This window comes from Paramisgurnus dabryanus, chromosome 12, assembly GCF_030506205.2.
Source record: "Paramisgurnus dabryanus chromosome 12, PD_genome_1.1, whole genome shotgun sequence".
Taxonomy (NCBI): Eukaryota; Metazoa; Chordata; class Actinopteri; order Cypriniformes; family Cobitidae; genus Paramisgurnus; species Paramisgurnus dabryanus.
Window position 1 is genome coordinate 29,425,460 of NC_133348.1, and position 24,517 is coordinate 29,449,976.

Sequence of the window (24,517 nt, forward strand, 5' to 3'; positions counted from 1 at the left end):
CATACATTTTTCATGTTGACTGTCTTCGGTAGATGTGCACGTGTGTGCAGCTTATAAATATTGTTAGATTGAGACCAACATCAGAGCTGAGCTGAAACATCGTTCTTACAACTAAATGCAGAAATCAAATAAATCATTAATGTATAACACAAAGGTATACTCCAGCCAAATATCAAAATTACCACATGATTTAGAGATTTGGAGTTATTTTTAGTAAATGTCCTTGCTTCTCCAAGCTTATAATGGGAGAAAACAGGGATCAGGAAACAACTTCTGACCCAAACCCCAAAAAGTGCATTTATCCTTCACACGGCTCCAAGGGGTAACTAAAAGTCTTCAGGTAATCGATGCGATTGTGTAAGAAAAAGATCCACATTTCAAACTTTATAAACTATAATAACTAGCTTCCAGTAACGCCGCCATCTTGGACTCACGCAAGAGTTTTAGCATAGTGAGCGGTTGTTGCCATGGGTACGAATTGTGTATCCAAGATGGTGCCCTTACCAGAAGTTAGTTATAATAGTTTATAAAGTTTAAAATATGGATATTTTTCTTACACTATCACATCGATTACCCATAAAAGATCTTTATTAACCCACTTGAGCCATGTGTGGATTACTTCTGTAAAGGATGGATGCACTTTTTTGGGCTTCAAAGTCAGAAGTTGTTCCTTCATCCCTGTTTTCTACTGTTATAAGCTTAGAAAAGCAATTTACTAAAACCACTTTCGTCATGTGTTCATGTGTTCATCTGAAAGATGATGGACATATGTTTCTCGGATTGCTTAACTCTTTCCCCGCCATTGACGAGATATCTCGTCAATTAAGAGAAAACGCTTCCCCGCCAATGACGAGATTTTCCGTCTTTCCGCAATACCGCTATTATCCACCAGGTGGCGCCCTTCCGCAACTTTTTAAAACCGGAAGTATTGCCCTATGGCAAGCTGCTGCATGTCCGTGTCTGTTTTAAAGATCGCTCTGAATGGGATCTCTATGAAAAGTCCGTCACAAATATGGAATTATTTTTGCTTTTTGTTCAAAATATGGTGTTTTTGCAAAAACCTACCCATATTCAAAAGCTGATTGCAAAAGAACCACTAAAGGTAGGATGAAACGGTTTTTTTTTGTTTGAAAGCAGAGGGTCTGTTCTTTCATTTGGTATATTGTATGTTTATTTATTTAAAGAAGAACATTATCTGGAAGGCATTAAACTTTGGTGAAAATCATGAAAAACGCTGGCGCTGGCTGGCAACTTTTTTTTAAAACGCTGGCGGTGAAAGAGTTAAGGGTGAGTAAATCATGGAGAAATTTTGATATTTGGCTGGGGTATTACTTTAATCTGCATAAAGTAGAGTCATTACTCTTATAATAGTTGACACTGTCGCATATAACAAATTGATATTATTAAAATGCAGCACCAAATATCGGATCTGTCTTGTGAGTGTACACCTTTCATGTGTAAAATCACCAACCATCACCGCATGACAGTCAACAAGGCCAACCTGTGCCCAGTTGCTGAAGCGACCTTGAAATAAGCATTCTAATTTAAAGGATTAGTCCTTTTTCTTAAAAAAAATCCAGATAATTTACTCACCACCTTGTCTTCCAAAATGTTGATGTTTTTCTTTGTTCAGTCGAGCAGAAATAATGTTTTTTGAGGAAAACATTTCAGGATTTTTCTCATTTAAATGGACTTTAATAGACCCCAACACTTAACAGTTTTAATGCAGTTTAAAATTGCAGTTTCAAAGGATTCCAAACAATCCCAAAAGAGGCATAAGGGTCTTATCTAGCGAAACGATTGTCATTTTTGGCAAGAAAAATAAAATATATGCACTTTTAAACCACAACTTCTCTTCTTCCACCGGCTGTGTGACGAGTCAGCGCGACCTCACACAATTGCGTAATGACGTCGAAAGGTCACGTGATTCATATAAGAAACTCCCATTTGCGGACCATTTTAAACAATAAACTGACACAGAGACATTAATTATTATCAATCCACATACAACAATGACGGAACAATGCACACTTGTAAACACTGGGGCGTAGTTTCGCATGCATCATCCGTGACCTCTTGACGTGATGACGTATTACAAGTCGTGCGAGCGCATCACAGGACCAGAGATAGACGAGAAGTTGTGGTTTAAAAGTGCATATGTCACGGTAGGAAATCCAATGTTTCCTCCGTGTCATGTTTTGTGTTTGTGTTTGTACTCACGTTGTGTCCATGTGCTCGTTTGATTAAGTGTTGTCACCTGTGTAGTGATTACTCGCTCCAGCTGATCCTCATCACCCATCAGCTACATATACTCACCCAGTTCTCTTCCTGTTGTCAGATCCTCATTTCATGTTGCTGCAATCACTTGGATTATCGTCTCTCGTCGTCGTGTTTGGATCTGTGTTCGTGTTGTCGTCTCTGTGTGAGTGTTTGGTTTGTTCCTGGTTTCATCCATTGGCCATCATCACACTCTTCACCGACTTCACGATTCAACACTCTTCACGCCACCGTAGACCTTCGATCACCATTGCCAACATCCTGGACTCAGTCACTTATTCTGTTGTTTCACTGTATTTTCCATCATTCTTAATAAATCTGTGTTGATCGCCTGCGCTTGCTTCCTCCACATTATTGTGTCGTTACAGAAGGATCTGACCATCATGGAAGCAGCAGGCGATCGCTCCCCATCTCATCTGGAAGAATTTTTGCAACGCACCGTGGGTCGAATGGATCGTCAAGAAAAGGCGATAGATGAGATGGGTCGAGCTTTCCAAGCGATGGTGACGAAGGTTTCCGAGCTCGCTCTCCAGGCTCAACAACATCATCCACCGCCGCCCACTGCGCCCCCCACGCCCCCCACACCGCCGATCACCACTGGGGGTTCTCCCCAGTCCGAGCCACGCCTCCCCATTCCTGAGAAATATGCAGGTGAGCCAAGATTTTGTCGATCTTTTCTTTCTCATTGTTCTCTGCACTTCACCTTGCAGCCCCGTACGTTCACCACCGAGGAGATGAAGGTGGCGTTCGTTCTCTCCCTACTCACGGGGAAGGCTGCCCTCTGGGGGACGGCGGTGTGGGAGAACCAAGATCGCTGCTGTGCTTCGTTCCACGCCCTTTCGGAGGAGATGAGACGGGTCTTCGACCGCTCCGTCGCCGGTAGGGAAGGCGGCCAGGCTTCTAGCGGACCTACGGCAGGAGGATAGGTCCGTATCTGATTATTCCATCGAGTTCCGCACCCTGGCGGCGGAGTGTAAGTGGAACGAAGAGGCGCAGTGGGATCATTTCCTGCATGGGTTGGCTGACCGCATCCAACAGGAGATTCGAGCCGTGGAACTTCCCTCTTCGCTTAATGGTTTAATCGATCTCACCATCTGAATCGACAACCGGCTAGACCAAGCAGCCAGACGAAGGGGGAGGACCACTCGCACAACCAGTCCAGAGGTTCAGCGTCGGCGGCCAGAGGTTGCGGTCAGCCCACCTGGAGATCTGGAACCCATGCAGGTGGGGCAAGCTCGGCTCTCCCGGGAGGAGAGGATCAGGCGGAGATCCCTTGGATTGTGTTTATACAGTGGCAGCCCAGAACATCACATCCAGCGCTGTCCAGTAAAAGATCAAGCTCGATAGTAAATCTGAGGCTACTATCGGGTGGGATCTCTGCCAGGAAGACCTCATCAACATCGACACTCCTTCCGGTGAGACTACGGTGGTCCACCCACACACTGGATCAGCACGCTTTGGTGGATTCGGGGGCCGAGGGTAGTTTCATGGACTTCAACTTCGCACGTAAGATCAAGATTCCTCTCACCTCCCTCAAACACCCCATTGCACCTTTTGCACTTGATGGACACAAGCTTCCAGTCATCACTCAGACCACCATTCCTGTTTCACTCATCACATCGGGTAATCATACGGAGAAGATTTCATTCCTCATCACAGACTCACCTCAGACTCCCATTGTTCTCGGTCACACTTGGCTCCATAGACACAACCCCAGGATTGATTGGCGTTTCGGATCTGTGGTTAGCTGAAGCGAGGAGTGTCATTTGTCTTGTCTTTTGTCTGCTGGTGTTAATGTTTCTGAGTCTGTGTTTCAGGGGGAAGCAGTGGATTTGACTGACGTGCCAGCGGAGTACCACGACCTGAAGGAGGTGTTCAGTAAGTCGCGGGCTGATTCTCTTCCTCCTCATCGTCCCTATGACTGTGCGATAGAGTTATTGCCAGGTACCTCTCCGCCTAAGGGCAAGTTATATTCCTTGTCTATTCCAGAGACGGCGGCCATGGAGAAATATATATCCAGTTCTCTAGCAACGGGGTTCATTCGCCCTTCCTCTTCTCCAGCGGGGGCGGGGTTCTTTTTTGTGGGGAAGAAGGATGGATCCTTGCGACCTTGTATTGATTACCGAGGGTTGAACAACATAACGGTAAAGAATACGTATCCTTTGCCGTTAATGTCTTCAGCTTTCGAGAGGTTGCAAGGAGCGTCCGTCTTCACTAAATTGGACTTACGCAACGCTTATCATTTGGTCCGCATTAGGGAGGGGGACGAATGGAAGACTGCTTTTAACACCCCTCGTGGCCATTTTGAGTACTGCGTGATGCCTTTCGGGCTATCTAACTCGCCAGCAGTCTTCCAAGCACTCGTTAATGACGTGTTGCGAGACATGGTCGATCAGTTCATATATGTTTACCTGGATGACATATTGATTTTTTCTTCGTCTCTCCAGGAACACGTGCAACACGTACAACGAGTGCTTCTGCGGTTGCTAGAGAATGGGTTGTTTGTCAAGGCGGAGAAATGCGTTTTTCATGCACAGTCTGTTTCTTTTCTAGGACACATCATTTCGACTGAGGGTGTTCGCATGGATCCTGAGAAGGTTAAGGCTGTGGTAGATTGGCCATCCCCAGAGTCTCGCAAGGCCCTGCAGAGATTTCTGGGGTTCGCCAATTTTTATCTGCGTTTCATTCGCAATTTCAGCCAACTAGCCGCGCCTCTGACCGCTTTGACCTCCCCTAGTTTGACGTTCAGGTGGTCAGACGCAGCTGAGGCTGCGTTTGCCAAACTGAAAAGCTGCTTTGTTTCAGCTCCTATTCTTGTCACCCCTGATCGCTCACGTCAATTCATAGTGGAGGTCGACGCGTCAGAGGTGGGGGTAGGAGCAGTGTTATCCCAGCGCGCATCCTCAGACGGAAAGGTTCATCCTTGCGCGTATTATTCTCATCGTTTATCTCCTGCGGAAGTTAACTATGACATTGGCAATCGGGAGTTGTTGGCCGTCAAATTGGCACTGGAAGAGTGGCGTCACTGGCTTGAAGGGTCGGGTGTACCTTTCATTGTATGGACGGACCATAAGAATCTCGAATACATTAGAACTGCTAAAAGACTTAACTCCAGGCAGGCTCGGTGGGCATTGTTTTTCGGTCGTTTCGATTTTACACTTTCTTACCGGCCGGGTTCCAAAAACATCAAACCCGATGCTTTATCCCGTCTTTTTGAGCGTTCCGATCGTACTGCTACTCCCGAGCCCATTTTACCGGAGACCATCATTATCTCCGCGCTCAGATGGGAGGTCGAATCGAAGGTTTTGACTGCCTTAGAAGGGGTAACGCCCCCGGCTCGTTGCCCACCGAACCGTTTATTTGTGCCGGAGGGGTTAAGGTCAGACGTTCTCCAGTGGGGCCATTGTTCCAGTGTTGCTTGTCACCCAGGGGTTAGTAGAACTAAATTTCTAGTCAAGCAACGATTTTGGTGGCCTGGTATGGCTCGCGATGTCCACGACTTCGTCTTGGCTTGCTCGGTCTGTGCTGTTGGTAAGACTTCCAATCGACCTCCTGATGGGTTACTCTTACCGCTGTCTGTCCCTTCGAGACCCTGGTCCCACATCTCGCTAGTACAATCTTCAGGTAAAGCAGGCTGGGAACGCCAAGGGGCGTTCCTAGGGGAGGGGGTACTGTCACGGTAGGAAATCCAATGTTTCCTCCGTGTCATGTTTTGTGTTTGTACTCACGTTGTGTCCATGTGCTCGTTTGATTAAGTGTTGTCACCTGTGTAGTGATTACTCGCTCCAGCTGATCCTCATCACCCATCAGCTACATATACTCACCCAGTTCTCTTCCTGTTGTCAGATCCTCATTTCATGTTGCTGCAATCACTTGGATTATCGTCTCTCGTCGTCGTGTTTGGATCTGTGTTCGTGTTGTCGTCTCTGTGTGAGTGTTTGGTTTGTTCCTGGTTTCATCCATTGGCCATCATCACACTCTTCACCGACTTCACGATTCAACACTCTTCACGCCACCGTAGACCTTCGATCACCATTGCCAACATCCTGGACTCAGTCACTTATTCTGTTGTTTCACTGTATTTTCCATCATTCTTAATAAATCTGTGTTGATCGCCTGCGCTTGCTTCCTCCACATTATTGTGTCGTTACAGCATATCTTTTATTTGTCTTGCCAAAAATGACAATCGTTTTGCTAGATAAGACCCTTATAATGCTTTGTGTACACCTAAAGACTTTGAAAAGATTTAGAAAAGACTTTATAAGATTATCAGCTCACATCTAAAGACTTTGGTTCACAGTTTTTAGTCTCAGACTAAAGATTTTACAAACACTGAATCTTGTAGTGACACTATTTACAAGACTACAACAAGATTATTTTAGCTTTTTATCATCATGCTCAGCAGTGATTTAACAAAAATGTATGCGCGTGTCCATTGTGCTTTCACACCAGCTGCGTTTGCAGCGCATACTGTGCAGTTTACAGTTTTTCTCAGTCGCTTTGGTACAATTCTCAGATCAGAATTGAAATTCTCAAAAGTACTTGTTCATTTCTCACATCATTGTGTCACTTGTGCACATCAAAAAAGCAGTTTCTTATTTCTTTGAACAAGTTGCAAATGCTTTGGTACATCCATGCAAATGATTATGTACAATTCTCTGCTTTTTCCTACATTATTGATTGCTTATGTCATGTTGATCAAAATGTATTATAATGGGTCTCTGTTGAATAGTCTCACTCCACACAACATTTAGGCATTAGTTCATAGTATAAGTCTTTACATGCAAAATTATTGAACAAGTTCTCATAATACAGTTCTCATAATTGTGCCGGTCAAACATATTTTTTTATAAATTTCTATAGAAGTGTTTTCTAAATCTGTCCTGACTTGGTAAATTGCTCCCAGGTGAATCTTGACTTTCTCTAACAGACAGAAACGTCCCCAGCAAGCAAAAACTGAGATGTTGAAATGACGGCTAACTATAGACCCAATATAGTCCAGCTATGAGTAACCCACTTTTGAATTTGGTTACATGCCATTTTTGCCCAAATAACTTGAAGATGTATGATATTCCAACAGGTGTTCAAGGTGTTTGCTTTCAATTCTTTTACATGATCTAAAAGTATTTGTATTGTCTATTTTTTGGCTATGGTTAGATGTCTATTAGACTTTCACTGGCAGCCCAAATTTAGCCTTGTTAGCCAAACATGCTTGCTGGGTCAGGAGGTATAGGAAGGACTTCAGTGTAAGACAGCACTGCATGTACAGTTTTCCCTAAAGATATTGTTCAATGTTCACATTTCTACTTTTTTCTTTGGGCTATGCAGTGCTTTTCCTTTCTGTATGGCAATGACATGGTTTGTCAATGAATTACAGTACAAACAGTAAAAGCGTAAATGTAAATTTTGTTTAGTCTCTTGCAATCAAACTCCCACATAACTTACACTAAGGTGTAAATTACAATTTACAATACTTGTCGTCAAAACTTTAGCGATAGTTTACATCAGGAAATCACTTCAGAGTAAACTGTTATATTGACAACGTGACTAAACAATTTGACTGTCTTATCCATGCACAATGACACATTGACTTGTCATTCTGATGGCAATGACATGTTCATTGAGACAGATATTTGAGAGATGAATTTTGAGTAAGAGACTGGCTTTTGCATGTTATCCATGGTGTTTTGCTACTTGTCCGAATTGTTTTGAGAAATGCACTTACTGTTTTGCAAATTGTGAGTATGATTGGAGAAATGTACCAAAGCGACTGAGAAAAACTGTAATAACTGTATAAAATATCAAGTTCACATTACTTTATTTTATATGCATTAATGAGCAAAACCTCTTCAAGACGGTTTTTGACGGTCAGTGTAATTTATATAGCTGTGATTTGTTTAACCCACATTGTTTTCGTGCTGTTCTGGTTCGTGTAATGACAGATATAGACACAATACACAATTATAGACATAAAAAGCCCTTGGCACATTATTAAATCTGTTTCTCTTACGTTTTAAGATAAAATAAAAAAAATCACTCAGTGATTGACAGCATGAAGCAGTCGATCGTGTTTCCCGTCAACAGTTGAAGCATAAGATTTAGATTTATAGATGTACGTTATCTGTTTCTCTGAACAGTATAGACCTTTCTCACAGTAACCGGAAATACGTAATCGTCGTGTAAGCGGAGTTCCTGTCAAGCGTCAAAACATAAACCCGGGCAAGTTTAAAATGGATCAAAGAGTCTACAAAACTTCGTTAACGGATTTGCCAAATATAACATTTGCTGATGTGACACGACTAATGGAGGAAATCTTTTTCCATGAAGAATTTGTCAATAAATTTCTAGGTAAGTAGAGAGCGAGTATAACTGTTACTGAACTGTTAACTAAAACGACACATTATAAGTCTCGCCGGATAGCCTGAATCCACTTCTGTCTAACTTCACCATCAACAGGGAATTGATGGAACAGATACGGCTTTTTACATTGCCTTGACTGCGGAGGAAGTAGATTTCCGCGACGATTGCGTAGTTCCGGTCATAAATACGGAAGTTGTGAGAAAGGTCTATTAAGCTATATGAGGACTCATTTGCTGGGCAGAGAGTGAATGACAGCGCAGTCTTCTTATGTTTTTAAATATTTCATTGCTTTCTTTTACATTGCTCAAAGTCATGACTGTTTGAAACACACATTTATGGCGTCACGTGCTTGTGCTTTAACTTGTTAACATAGGCGCCGAAAAAAACACGCGTCGCTTACGCATTGCTCACGCTTGCGGTGTGAAGAATGTAAGCACATACCAGAAAACATTAGCACGTTATGCCATTCAATAGAGTGGTAGAGTTAGCATGTTAACACATACAGGCAATATCGCTCCACTTCTTTTCTTTTCCACTCTGTCGTGGTATGAATGGCAGTTTACATCAAAAAGACACGGCTGCTCTGCCCACCGCTCATCAATGCGCTCCTCTTTATCCACGGTCCATTTTCGTCTACTTCGCGCTCGTTGTGTTTCCACGTCCGTCGACATGTTTCTTTGTTGTGACTGATGGCTTCCTGTTTCCGGAGAACGAGTTTATTGGTTGTTGATTGTTTTACGTCATGAGACTACGCTGGGACTTGCGATAATATCAAACATGTTTGATATGAAAGACTAAAGAAAGACTGGCATAAATCGGGTCGCCGACTGCAGATTATCACCTCACAGTTAACGATCGAGACAACGGGAGCGCGCCGAGACTCCAGTTAGATTCCTAAAGACTGCCGGTCTTTAGTCTGGGACTGTGAAAATCCTTTGGTGTACGCTAGGCATATGCTTCGTTTGAGATTGTTTAGAGATTGTTTAGTCTTTTGAACTGCAATTTTAAACTGCATTAAAATTGTTAAGAGTTGGGGTCTAATAAAGTCCATTGAAATGAGAAAAATCCTGAAATATTTTCCTCAAAAATCATAATTTCTTCTCGACTGAACAAAGAAAGACATCAACATTCTGGATGACATGGTGGTGAGTAAATTATCTGGATTTTTTTAAGAAAATTGACTTATCCTTTAAGCTTAAGAAACAGAAGTTATGGTAAAGTTGATGTCAGGTTTAATTGTTGGTCAGAAACATGTTACAATTTTAGAGATATGTGTCTTTCCCCATTTAAGTAGACAGTACTATAGTCTTGACTAAATCAAATGCCCAACGGCATTGCAAAAATGGCCACCAAGTGCCAATACTTCCCTAAAGAGACTTGGTTAATGCACATTTGTTTTTTTGTGAATGTTTCATCAGTGCACATTATTCTAAAAAGACTCAATGTGTCCTCTTTATCAAAACATGTAATAATAATTTACTCCACCATTTAAATGACTTTACACTCATTTTAACATCTTTTATATAGACACTTATCTGATCAATATTTATTCTTGTTAAATATCTTTCCTACAAATATTTTAGAAAAATCCCATGTTAATTCCAAGGATGATATATTTTACCTGTATTATCCAAGTTATTATATAATTTTGCTGAAAAATGTATCCTTTACAAAAAAAACAGAATAAGTAAAAATGTTAAGAATTGTGATTGATAGCTCTTTGGGTTAATTCAGGGGTGTCAAACTCAATTTCATCCCGGGCCACATCAGCATTACGGTTAATCTCAAAGGGCCGGTTGTATTTGAACGACTGTATGAATGTATCAACTCTTTTATTACTGTACAATGCATAATTTTCCCTGCATTTGCTTACTATTGGTTTTGTTAATAACTCAATTGACACCTAGCTTTGAAAGTAGAAGCCCAGGCAAATAATGACAAAGTGTATAGAGTACAACTATTCTACAGATTATTTTAAAAATAATTGTGGTGACAAAAACACATGTTGTATGTGAGTACAGTACACTCAAAATGTTATGTTATCCTTCATTGTGCAGGTCAGAAAATGAGAGGCATTTTAGATACTAATAAGAGTTTTACAATCTCCACCACAAAATTATGCATTTATTCAACACATCTACCCTCGCCATTTCTTGCCCTCTTTACAAAAAAAGCTGTGATTTTTTTACGTGGCTTTGAGTGTCTGACTGATTTACTGACGTCTCATGAGTTCAGTGTTGTAGGCTACAGATCAATAGTTTCAATCGTTTATTAAAAGTAATCGGTTCAGATGAGTCATTAGTTCGCGTATTTAGCGGGAATAGACGCGTAATAAACTAATACCAGCTGGACATCCCCATGAGCGGGCGCGAGAGAGGGAGAGAAAGAACGAGCAGATACTGTCCGTTTCCATATGCGGAGGTCGCATAAGCAGCGTCATCAAGCCTGGTTTATTTAAGTTAACTGATCATTACATTCGCAAGTCATACGCATATTAAAACTATTTACTATAAACAAAGAATAATATTTAACTTTATAACTGTTCATATTCTGAAACAAGGCAGTCTTGATGACGCATGCAGCCTGGAAATGCGACCTACGGAGGCTGCAGCGTTCGCATTTAGACACGCCCACTCTAGTAGTGCGCGCGTGCGGGGCACTGCTCGTTCTCTCTCATGCAATCATCAAAATTATCACTATAATTACATTACAAAAAGACTTTGGCGGGACAAAAATTAGTTTTGGTGGCTGCTAAAAAAATCTATATAGGAAATAACCTGCAAAAATAAAACTTATTAACAATAAAATTATCTGTAAACTCTCGCGGGCCACATAATAAACATAATTTGTAAACTCTCGTGGGCCAGATGAAATGAGGGGGTGGGCCGGATTTGGCCCGCGGGCCTTGAGTTTGACACCCCTGGGTTAATTCATCAAACTGGAAATGGAAAGTCAAGTCAAGCACAATGCATTGTGGGATACAGTACAGTATGTCATCTTGTAGGGCTGCCACATTTATTTAATGCCATAGTTGTCTGATCATGGTTATTTTAGATAACCTGAGGGTGATGTGTTGTATCTGCAGCAGTCCTACATACACCAGTTTTACTCGGCCCTGTTTAATAATAATTCTTTATCATTTGAGACATACTTGTATCAGCTTTGTATTTATGCGTTGACTGTGTATATTTTAGGTTTAGTCTGGGTGCTCAGGCTTTGAATGTCTTATCTGACGACTCATTGCCATAATTATAATTATTTATTAGACAGTTAATCGTTAGAAAATGTTATAATCGTGACAACCCTGTCTTAATTTGTTTTGGTTGCACACACCTCTTTTTATATCTGTTCCCCCATTATCTTTAAAGTACCCCCTCCTCCCTTTCTCTCTCTCTCTCTAGACGCGCAAGTTAAATTAAGGGGAAAAAAGCTAAATGGGTCTTTAATATAATGATGATAAATGATGTCTTGAGGAAACATCATACATCAGTGTACTGTGATTGACAGAGCATTTACACACACACACAGCATTCACACATACACAATGTATATTTAACTCACTTTCTTGCGCAGATAGGCAGACGGGGCACTCCAGTAGTAAGGAGCTTTTAGGTAAATCTGGGCGTCCGGTTGGCTCACAGTCACCTGGTTGGGAGTGTCTCTGCTAGGCTCCGCCCATACTAGCCCCTCCCCATCCACACCTGTGAGATACCAACCAGACATATCTGTCACCTGCAGACAAACACAAAAAATCATACAAATTTGTAGAAAATCAGCATGGAGTTATACAATTGTGATTCATCTTCAGAAAGCTGATTTATTGACAACAAAACATTATCAAATTTAAACAAGAAAGAACCTATAAGAGGATGTATATGAGTCAAAACACAATACTGGTATAGGTCTGTGGTAACATGGACAAGGAATCAGTATGACAGACAAAACATCACTAATATCTGAAAATTGAACTTTATTATTTGAGAAGAATGATCATATTAACTTCAAAACTTAACTACCATCACTGTTACATAAGATAAGGCGTGATCAGGCGAGTTGTGGTGTGTCTATAACATGACAATTTTTTTATTTTGGACCAGTATTCTGTTTTAACCCATATGATATGAGAGAAGAATTGAATATACTATTTATTTAAAAATGTATTTTGTTCTTTATCATGAAATTTTTAAAGCATTACATTATAATTACCAGCATACATGTAAATAGCTATTTTATGAGAATCAATACTTGAACTGATTCAATATTAATAGTATTGAATTATTTTATAGCGATGATTTCTCTCCTGACCTGTGAAGAAAAGCCTATACATATGTATGACGAATTAAGCCTTTCAATTATAATGACTACTGAAGTGGAAATAGGGTGTGTGTGTGTGTGTGTGTGTTTGTGTGTGTGTGTGTGTGTGTGTGTGTGTGTGTGTGTGTGTGTGTGTGTGTGTGTGTGTGTGTGTGCACGCAGCTGAATCTACAACTATTTCAATTGATTTTAAGATTGTTGTTTAAATATACATGTGGGTTTTATGACTTTTATGAAAGCCAATTAAAAAGGTCTAAAAAAACAACAACAGTAACAACACCTAAATATACAACACATTCCCTTGCTCATTCATTTGAAGTCGCTGTGTAAACCGAAGTTGTTATTTGTGTCTAAAAGTTTCAGTTTCTCAGCTGATGTGAATTATGAAGCGTTTCCTCAAGATGATATTTTCTAGGTCAGACAAATATTTAAAGATCCTATCAGACACACACATAACTCTCTGTCCTCCGCACACACACAGTTTAGACACGAATTATCTCTTATTATTTATTTTCAGTGTAGCTGGAGGAGAGATTTGTTATACTTTAGATTAAATTGTGTGTGTGTGTACAGGTTTGGGTTTACTTGTGAGGGTCAGATTTTTGACGATGTCCCCACAAATCTAGTCAAACCTGTCAAAAATCGACATCTGAAAGGCCCATGATCCAAATTACATTTTGCTTTGAATCTAATAATGAAAACAGAATGTGTGTGTGCGTGCGTGTGTGTGCGTATTGGCATATGTGGTTTACAGGGACATGAATAGTGTATAATGACATGTTTATAATGAAGTAAACATGGTTTACGGGGACATACAGTAGATTAAAGACAGGTTTTTGTGACGGTTGGGGTTAGGGACTGCGGTAGGTTAAGCCCGGGATACACTGCATGATGTTTGGCTATCCCAGACAAAAGATTGCCATTGAGAAACAATCGTCACAAGTTCTGTCTTCATTGGTGGTCCTGTGGCGTACAGTGAAAGAGGTTCAAAGACGGCCGTTTTCCCAGTCTTGTGGACCAAGATGGTGAACGTGATTTGATCAAGTAGGATGTAATTGGTCCTGGATCAACATTTTAATTAACCAATAAGATTGCAGGATTAGGGTGTATGTTAGATTTAGGTTTAGGATTGGGTTAGGGGCTTTTAAAAAATACCCCTCAAACTATTATTTCACACTAATTTCAGGGTTTAAAAATGGTTAGGTTTTGAGTTAAGGGTAAGTTGGGGTATCTTTGATTAAAACGTTGATCCAGGATCACATCTTACTTGGTGAAATCACGGCGACCATCCAGGGATAGCCTACAATATTTTTCTGACAGTGTCAGAAATTCAGCATGATGAAAGCACATTTGGTATTTGTTTAGCACTAGAGCATGCTGGTGACGTTGTGCTAACGTGTGACGCAGGCTTCGAAGCCTCTGTCTCATGATCGTACAATCTACATGCTTGTCGTACCCAAGTTTAAATATCCATGTCGCACAGTGTGATAAGGTAATGATCTTATAGAGGTGCAAAAGTCCTACAGTGTATTCCAGGCTTAAGGGGAATAAAATATACAGTACTTTGTACAGTAGGAAATACATTGCGTCTATAGATTTGCCCCTGTAAACCACATATGCCAACGTGTGTGTGTGTCATAACTGCATAATAAGGCTGAATCCCACTAGTCAAGCTCGAATTTAGGATGTGTAACTAATGAGAAACAAGCTCTCTGTCTCTGTCTCACACACACACACACGCACGCACGCACACACACACACACACACACACACACACACACACACACACACACACACACACACACACACACACACACACACACACACACACACACACACACACACACACACACACACACACACACACACACACACACACACACACACACACACACACACACACACACACACACATTCTGGTTCCCATGTTTTGTGGGGACATTCCATAGACGTAATGCATTTTATACTGTACAAACTGTATATTCTAATCCCCTTACCTGCCCCATTCCCTAACCCCAACCATCACAAAAACCCTTCTGCTACTTCACATTTTCAAGAAACATCATTCTGTTTGATTTATAAGCTTGTTTCCTCATGGGGACATCAAAATGTCCCCACAAGGTCACAAAAACACTGGTATTCCTATCTTTGTGGGGACAATTGGTCCCCACAACGTGATAATTACCAGGTACACACACACACACACACACACACACACACACACACACACACACACACACACACACATACACACACCCACGCACACACACAGTGAAAGATCAGAGCTGGGTTTGTCTCGTACATTACTGTAGTCCCAGTGGGATTCTGTGCAGAGGTTGCCCAACCCAGAGCAGTAACACTTCTCACATCCACAGAGACGGTCTCTACGGAGATCATAGTATCCCTGTTTACAGCGGTCACAGTTCTGTCCCTCGACATGTTCCTGAAGACAGACAGAGAGAGAGAGAGAGAGAGAGAGAGAGAGAGAGAGAGAGAGAGAGAGAGAGAGAGAGGGGGGGGGGGGGGGGGGAGAGATTAGTGGTGTACATCACAGGTGTACAATCTCTAAAGGAAAGAGGATACACACCATTTAAAAATCTTAATGCTTTTTAAATTTTTATTTAATTCCTAAAAAAATTGTCATGTGTTTATTTAGTGTAGAAAAAATAAGATAAATATTTCCAAACTGTCAGGGGAAAATTAATTAAACTGTATTTAATCTATCACTCTATGAAGTCCCTCAGAAATACGTAATGAGTTCTGATTGTGTAGTTTGTTTAGTGTGTTTTGATTCAACAGCAGCTTAGCTTGCCGTTAGCTTAGCTTGCCGTTAGCTTAGCTGGCGACTGACATATTCCCATGGGCGGAGTTTAGTCAAAAATGGTTCTAGTGACGTCCTTAACTCTTTCACCGCCATTGACGAGATATCTCGTCAATTAAGAGAAAACGCTTCCCCGCCAATGACGAGATTTTCCGTTTTTCCGCAATACCGCTATTATCCACCAGGTGGCGCCCTTCCGCAACTTTTTAAACCTGGAAGTATTGCCCTATGGCAAGCGGCTGCATGTCCGTGTCTGTTTTAAAGATCGCTCTGAATGGGATCTCTATGAAAAGTCCGTCACAAAAATGGAATTATCTGTTTTTGCAGTAACCTACCCATATTCAAAAGCTGATTACAAAAGAACCACTGAAGGTAGGATAATACCTTTTTTTTTTTTTTTGAAAGCAGAGAGTCTGTTCTTTCATTTGGTATATTGTATGTTTATATATTTAAAGAAGAACATTTTCTGGAAGGCAATAAACTTTGATGAAAATCATGAAAAACGCTGGCACTGGCTGGCAACTTTTTAAAAAACCGCTGGCAGTGAAAGAGTTAAAGCAGGAAGTAGAGGGCTCTAGTCCAAACCGGCCTTTCGCTGTAGGCTTTAAAAGGCAAATTCTGTTAATGAAAATAAATCACCTGGCAATGAACTTTGAGCTTTATCATTTTACAGGTTTTATTTATGCTGCACTCTAAAAAATATTGGGTTGCTTTTAACACAGGGCTGGGTAACTATTGGACAGAACAGATTTCTGGGTTAAAATGACCCAAATAATAGGTTGTTTTACCCAAAATGCTGGGTTGTTTCAATATGGTTGATTAACAATAACCCAGCAGTTGGGTAAAAACAACCCATTATTTGGGTCCTTTTAACCCAGAAATCTGTTCTGTCCAATAGTTACCCAGCCCTGGGTTAAAAACAACCCAACATTTTTTAGAGTGTATTATAGCAACATTACACACTAACTAGGGTTTAAAAAATGGGATCAGAAAGAACGTGAACTTTAAATGTACATGTATGTGAATATACCGCAGAGAGAAAGCAATGATCAAACAAATTTTATCTTTCTCCAGCCAACATATTTCTTCTTGTTCCTATATTATTATGTGGTGCAGATTTCTGATGTAGGGCACATAATTATTTAATTTTACAAGGTGTTTGGACATAAATGTGTGTTGGCAGTGTGTGAACACAACCACCCTATGATGAAATAAATCCACTCACTTTTTTAATCCATTTAACCAAAGCAGTCTGATTAGATATGCTGTTTTGATTCTCTTTTTAATGTCACATCACACTGATAAAGCCCCGCCCACAGCCACTGACCGACAGTCCTGCTTTACCATAGTTTCCACCCTCAGCAAGTTGTACGCTGTCCTTCATATCTGAATAGTGAGATGTTATTGATCTGTTAATCAGATCTATCTTAACTGAAAGCGCTCACTGTCTGTTGGTAAGTAAGTGAGGAGCAGTAGCTCATTTGCATTTAAAGATACAGACATGAAAACAACACTATTATAAGGTCATTTTGCAAAATTTCCTTTCCACCTTTCCTTTCCACTGTAGTCTTTGCTCTGTTCAACCCAGTTTAAAAAAACAAGGTGATTTACGTTTCCTGTTTTGTGTTAATATTTTAATGCTGTGTTTACACCAACCGCATCAACAGGCATCAAAATCGTGTCTACCACGCCTAGTTTGCCGCTTGAACAGTTTGAATGCATTCATCTACTTCGCTCTAGACGCGCAGAAAAAGCAAGCATTTGATGTGCGTCAGAAGCCAAATCTGCTTCTTGTGGGAGTGGCAAGTGCTATGCGGTTGTCTGTTTGCAGGATGGCTGAGGTTGATTGTGCATGAACAGCGCGGGTCGATAAACGTCACGTGACTCAAAAGTGAAACGTGTATTTACAACTTACCAGGTTGCCAAATGTCCTCACTGACACTCTTCCAAGCGAGGTCCTTTTTATTCCTGTCTCTATAGAAACAAGAACTTGTGTTGTATAGCTCCGGATGACTTCTCACGGACAATATCAAGCCTTTAGGTTGAATAAGTGACTCCGGGCGGGGCTGCCGCCACAGCAGCAAGCAGGCTCCTGATTGGGTAACGTGGCGCGAAAATCCTCCAAAGTTAAAATTTTTCAACTCGGGCGTCAGCCACAAATTGGTGTCAAACGCAAAATGCACAAAAAGCACCATTCACGCGTACCGTGCCATACGCTCAATTTTGGCATTCTCGTGAACTAGACGCGCTAATGAGGCGGAAACGCGTCTTCAAGCGCCTCATCTGCGGCGAGACATCCAGACGCACGTCAACGCGTCTTCACATTGACTTAACATCAATAACATTGAAATCACTCGCGCTTGCCGCCTCCACTGCGTCTGGTGTAAACGCAGCATTACGCGAAGTGCACCCTAATGAGCTGTTTTAATTAACGTAGATCGTAAAAGCTAATTAACATAAACTAGAAATCCAATGGGTTAAACACTCCAGTGTTTTGTAACACAATATGCCAAAGAAGGATTTTATGCAGTTGAGAATAGAGTTGATTGTGATAAAACAGAAATGCAACGAAAGCTAAACTAGTCCAGTATGTATATTAATTATAATAATAATTTAATAATTATATTATAAATTGTATATATTATATATTGTATATTAAAGCTTCTCACCTTGCAACAGCTTTAAGAAATCAATGGAAATCTGTGTCATATAGTTGTCGTAATCTGCTATAGTTGTTCTTTTATTTCATTTTAGAGTCCCGTTGATTAAAAAACAGTCATTTACATTCATAGTGTAGCTGTTTTCTCCAGTTCACTTTCGTAATGTGTTGTTATTTTTGCTTTACTGTAGCTGCTTGTGTGTGAAACCTGTTATTCACCTTATAAATAATGCTAGTAATTATAATACAAGCTTTGGTCAAACATTTTTGACCCAGTCTTATTTAAGGCAGAAGGTCAATTTCTAGAAGGGTTGCATTGTTGTTGTTATTGGTGTGTGTAACAGCTCAAGTATACAGTATGTCACTGAGACTTGATTTCAAGCATTAATTTCACTATGATTTCAAACACTGACATGACATTACTCAGTCAATATTAAAGATTATATTTAGTCTTTTATTATATTTAAAGATTATATTTAGCTTAGAAGTTTATATTTTCACAAAATGTTCTTTACATTATGATTTTATGTGGAAAACAGTAAATCACAAATAAAAACTTCAGCTGGATTTTCACAGGCATGGTCACAATTATCTTTAATCTTTGTTTAAAGAGTAACTAAACCCTAAACCAACTTTTTTTAGTTAATGATCTGTAAGAATGATGCTTTGTTAGTGCTGTTCATTGATTTTAGTAAGTTTTTTGACATTTGGATATAAAGTGTTTCAATACTACAATATATGGTGTAAAAACGTCTGAGTGCTGCCCTCTTCAGGTTGAACGGTGGCTACTGCAGTTGAATTTTCCTATTGGATGTTGGGTCCAAAAAATGACTAATGACGTAAGCAGGTTCAAGATCACCACGCCCTTGTTACGATCTCACCACACACTTGGTACGAGCTTAGTTCGTCCCCTCTATCTCCGTTGGGATCTGCCCACTTTTCTAGCATTTTTCAAATATTGCCAGTGGGTGGAGTCAGGCTCTGACCAGGGTTTAGTTACGCTTTAAGAATGTTGCATTACTCTGAATATTTGATTACTTACTGTACTGTATTTTTCAATTAAATTTACATTTGCACAATAAATTATCTTAGCTGCAGACATTGTATGTCTCTATAAATAATGACAATTGTGGTAAAAACAATAGCAAAAGAAATAGGTCTGTATTATAAAATTGCAGACAAAGACTTTGAATATCTAAGTTGGATTGTATGTTTGGTATGAAATGGGTATGTTAGGGGGCCCGACCTGCTATATTCTTTCGTAGGGCCCAAAATTGCTAGCGGTGCCCCTGTACACAGCCCACCTCTATGTTGCAGTGTTCAGCATGTGCTCAAAAGCTGCTTATACAGTATTCACTTACATTTACTTACAAACACACACACTCACACACACACACACAGAGAGAGAGAGAGAGAGAGAGAGAGAGAGAGAGAGAGAGAGAGAGAGAGAGAGAGAGAGAGAGAGCAGCTGTTATTGAGAAGTGTGAGCAGCGGTGTCTCATACCTTACAAACACAAGGTGGCTGGCAGGGATCCTGGTTTTTGCTTCCCTCACTGCTACAGTGACATCGTTCACACAGAGGGAATCCAGTGTATCCAAACGCACACCTGTCACACTTCTCACCTGCGTATCCCTGCTTACAAATGCATGCGCCTACAGCCAGATCTGTATAGACAGAAATTTTTGAAACTTGGGTAACAGACTAAGGAGTTTTATTAGTGAATATTTAAAATCAACATGTTCCCAAACTTCATTTTAATTATTTTAAAAATTAAATTAAAGTTATAAGTTAAATGTATAACTTTCTGTATATAACTGTAATACATTCCTGAAAAATTCCCCACCTAAATATGCCTTTCGTATCGCATTAGTTTATTGCATGAAATTTTTACTTCATTAAGAGTTTTTATTCATATAAATTATAAATTTAAACAGGCTAACCCTAAATAAGTCCCTAAACATGAATGCAAGTGGTATTAGCTGTAGGACCATTTCAGATAGCATCTAATTGATCAAAACCTGGGGCTGTACCCTTGCAAAAATAAACCTAAAGGGGGCATATTAGTATCTCAAAGATGCATATCTGTTCCCAAAAAGTGTGCATATTAGGACTTTTTTAGCTTTTGTACCTTTATTCTAAGAGTGCAGGAAACTGAGAAAGTTAGGGGTGGTTCACATTTCGCATCTAAAATCGTGCAGAAAACGCGACCATCGGTTGGTTCTTGTCACATGACCTGCATTGCGCCATTCAGAAAAGTTGAAAATGTTTTTAACTCGATGCGGTGCAGAGCGCGTCGCACCGTGTGGGCGTCGTGACCGCATCGCTTACATTATGAACGTGCATACCTCGCGCCTACATTTGAAATAACGAACTTGAGCGCGCAAAAGACGCTTTTAGAACCCATTTACTAAAACAATGCCCTCAACATCTGTTTGCAGATCTGTAATCAGAAGAAGATTCCTTACGAAAATGTACCTTTTTTTGTGGTAAAAGTGTAGTTACCATGATTTTTTGGTTGTATTAACTACTATTAATAAAACCATGATTACATTTCTTAGGGTTGATGTGTAAAGCTGGGGACACACCAATTCCCGGTCTTTTCCAGGTGTGTTCAGTCAGTCGTTGTTTACAGATAAAATCATAAAGTGTGTGGTGTCTAATGATTCTAGTCTTAGTATTTAAGAGACAGTTGTTGCCAGTCCTTCTCACAAATATTTGATTCAACGTGTTTAATATTTGTGACTGGCACCGGTGATCAATGATATCACTGTTGCACTGATAAAGGCACACAGACAGAAACAAGCAGAAATTTTGGTGCATATGTGCACAATTGAATCTATAAAGACATCAGTGGATTAATAATGTTGTTAAGAATATCATGGTGAGTCATTTTTTGTCATTTTGCGTGGGTTAATAGCCCAATAAGGTGTAAATTAACACCTTCATTTGTCTTGAAATTAGCTGTACTGTTGAGTTGTTATTATTATGTAGCATGTAGAAACGTAAATGCAAAACAACGAGCAACACCTTTTTGTCCTAGCTTAATCCTTATATTAGCTAATATTTAAGATTAATATAAATTACCAAATGAAAATAGGTTAAATAAAAGGGAATTATTTAGGGTCAGCCTAGTCAAATTTACAGAGCCTCAATAAAAAATGACAACATTACAAATCAGAGTCTTAATGAACTAAAAATTTCATGCAATAAACTAATGCAATACAAAAGGCATATTTAGGTGGGGAATTTTTCAGGAATGTATTACAGTTATATACAGAAATGTGTATGATAAGGGGACACCTTTACGTCTGTAGAACGTTTTGGTCCTTATGTGTGTCTCCAGCTTAATGTGTTACCTCTCTTGGCCTGACTCTCATCAGGAACACATGAAGAATGAAGAGAACCCCTCAGGTCACAGGAACATAGTCTGCAGGGCTGAGCTTCATCTGGACTCATCTGACAAAATAATCACACAACTCTTAAACAGCTCAACACAAAACACTTCTAAAAGACTTATCATGAGCTCTAGGTGGTTCAGAGATTTTATACTGTATGAACATCATTCACCAGACAGGATTCAAAAGAAGAAACTCACCCCTGCTGGTCTGTAGTAACCATCTGCACATGATTGACAGTTAATTCCAGCTGTGTTGTCAGAGCAACCAATACAGACTCCGCCTCCTTCATATTCTCCATTTAGGTTTAAACTGAGTTTAGCATCAGCCACAGTCTGGTTGTAGTAACATTCGTCTGATTTACCATGACAGTTACACTCTACAGATAAAGTAGAAGAAATATGAAATGACTGATATGACAAAATATTATCAAATTATTAAAAAATATATAAACGCAACACTTTTGTTTTTGCTCCCATTTTTTATGAGCTGAACTCAAATATCTAACACTTTTTCTGTGCACACAAAAGGCCTATTTCTCTCAAATATTGAGAAAAAGTCTTAGATCTTTGAGTTTAGCTCATGAAAAATGGGGGCAAAAACAAAAGTGTTACATTTATTATTCTGTTCAGTTTCACCATGTTGGGCACCATTGTCTGGACTATAATAAAAGGTATAGTTGTGGTTCTGTTTACTCATCTTCCACCCCTCCTAAATCCCCATGGATTGTTTTTGGTAGATACTTCAAAAACATTCAATGACATACACAGGTTGGGTTCATCCCCTTTTGACCCAAAGCTTGGTTAAAGAAAACCCAGCACATTAATGAGTGTGTGTCATTCGTCTATATTCTAGTATTAGAATGCCACCTAAAGAAATTCCATGTGTTTTTACATTTGAATGTTTTATTAAAGCAACAAGATAGATTTGATTTCATGCATTGTCACTAGCATTGTGCTAACTACACCCTTAACCAGAGATTGTTTCCTATATATCATGACCTTTACTTTTCAGCAACATGAAGTGATTCGGCAGGTTTATTAGTTGAGGGTTCTGTTCTGGTTCTGGTAGGTTTTGTGAGACCTCTTACTTTCACAGATGTGTCGCGTGAGAAAGGTTCCAGCCATCCACGGCTTTTGATTGTAACCAGGACAACAGCGGTCACAGCTTTCTCCACAAGTGTTGTGTTCACACTCACAGCTGAATTTCTGACATGAAAATACAACACGGTCAAATACACCAACTGGATCATGTGTAATCAAACTCGAAGCTTGAGCACTATTCAGAACTAAAATAAAAATGCATGAAGTTCTTGAATTCAGACTGAATCTTGATGATACAGAATTGTAATTTAGAAAATAACAATGGGATGAAATCCGGTAGCAGTCGATCCTTTAATACTGCTAATGTTACATTTTTCTGTATAAAAATACATTAAAGGTATTGCGGAGGATTTTCTTTTTCCGGGTGGATCATCAAGACTATTGGTCCTCCTAGTAGGCTTGCCGCGATAGTCGGTGAAACGGTGATAACCGGTGCTTCAGCCTCTCACCGGTTATATCACTTGCCCACCGCGACACCGTCTTTCATCGTTGTTTTGATATTTTCGTGTAATTAAATTATTTAGTTTCGTTAGAGAGAGCAAACACTTACAACTGAATGTGTTTGTTGTCTGAATTCAGTGGAGCTGAACGCGCGTCACGTCACAGAGCAGCCGCAGGTGTCAGATTTCATTTATTTCAGTCAGCGTTTGCGAGGTGAGCTGACTGACCAGATGATGACAGAAGCTGCGTGCTTACTCGTTTTTGTTATAATATACATATATGATGTTTAATATAAGCGAGATCGTTTTGTTGTTGTGTTTCTCATCAAGAAAAATATAAACCCATTATTCAAGCAGCGCTTTTATGGAGAAGTAGCCGGTTGCTCTGCTTGGGACTGGCGGGTTCTTTGAGAATTACCTGCGCACATTGACTCAAGCACTTAAGTAAACCAGCTGTTGCACTCGAATTGCACGCAAATTCATAGGCGATTTAACGCAGCGTACGCAAGCGCTGCATTTAAACAGTTGCGTAATTCAAAAATGAAAGTAAAATGTGCACGTCTGCATGCGCATTTATAAGCCCCTCCCACTCGCTGACACCAGGATCACCGAGTTTGTGACGCGCCGATTAACCGGTGGGAAAATTACGTCACCGCGGCAACCCTACCTCCTAGTTGTCAATCAGGAGTGTTGCGCAATTGCATTTTTTTAAAAATTGGAGAAGGCGGTTCTTTTCTAAAAATTCGAGAAAATCCTCCGCTACACCTTTAACATAGACAGAACATAACTAGATGGCAACATCAGGTTTTGATAGCTGTCTTAGATACTTTGCAAGAAACTTAAGTTTAGAAATTTCTGAATTTAAAGATTAAAAGCAAAATCTTAACTATGCATTCTTTTGTCAGATAATTAACACGCATCATTAGTGCAAATAAACGATTTTGATGAATAATTATTTGTTTTTATTCAAATATAATAAATGTTTTCTGTGGCATTTTATACACAGATGAATAGGGGTGTCACGATTCTTCAAATCCTCGATTTGATTACATTTTCGATTCTAAGGCCACGATTCGATTCTCGATTTTTAAATTTTTTTTTTTGAAAGACAAAAATTATATGCCTTTATTATTATTATGATTATAGT

The 24,517-nt window shown here is 40.0% G+C and overlaps 1 protein-coding gene across 5 annotated transcripts in view; it reads right to left on the bottom strand.

Annotated features, from left to right (window-relative positions):
• Positions 1-24,517, bottom strand: part of lama2 (laminin, alpha 2) — a 260,335-nt gene that overhangs the window by 137,455 nt on the left and 98,363 nt on the right. For all 5 annotated transcript variants that reach the window (XM_065268827.1, XM_065268826.1, XM_065268825.1 and 2 more), the window contains exons 7-12: positions 22,918-23,035; positions 22,028-22,206; positions 21,789-21,888; positions 19,936-20,096; positions 15,254-15,394; positions 12,199-12,369 (exon numbers count right to left, since the gene is read on the bottom strand). In XM_065268827.1, coding sequence (XP_065124899.1) covers positions 12,199-12,369; positions 15,254-15,394; positions 19,936-20,096; positions 21,789-21,888; positions 22,028-22,206; positions 22,918-23,035 — 870 coding nt within the window. The remainder of the gene's footprint in view (positions 1-12,198; positions 12,370-15,253; positions 15,395-19,935; positions 20,097-21,788; positions 21,889-22,027; positions 22,207-22,917; positions 23,036-24,517) is intronic.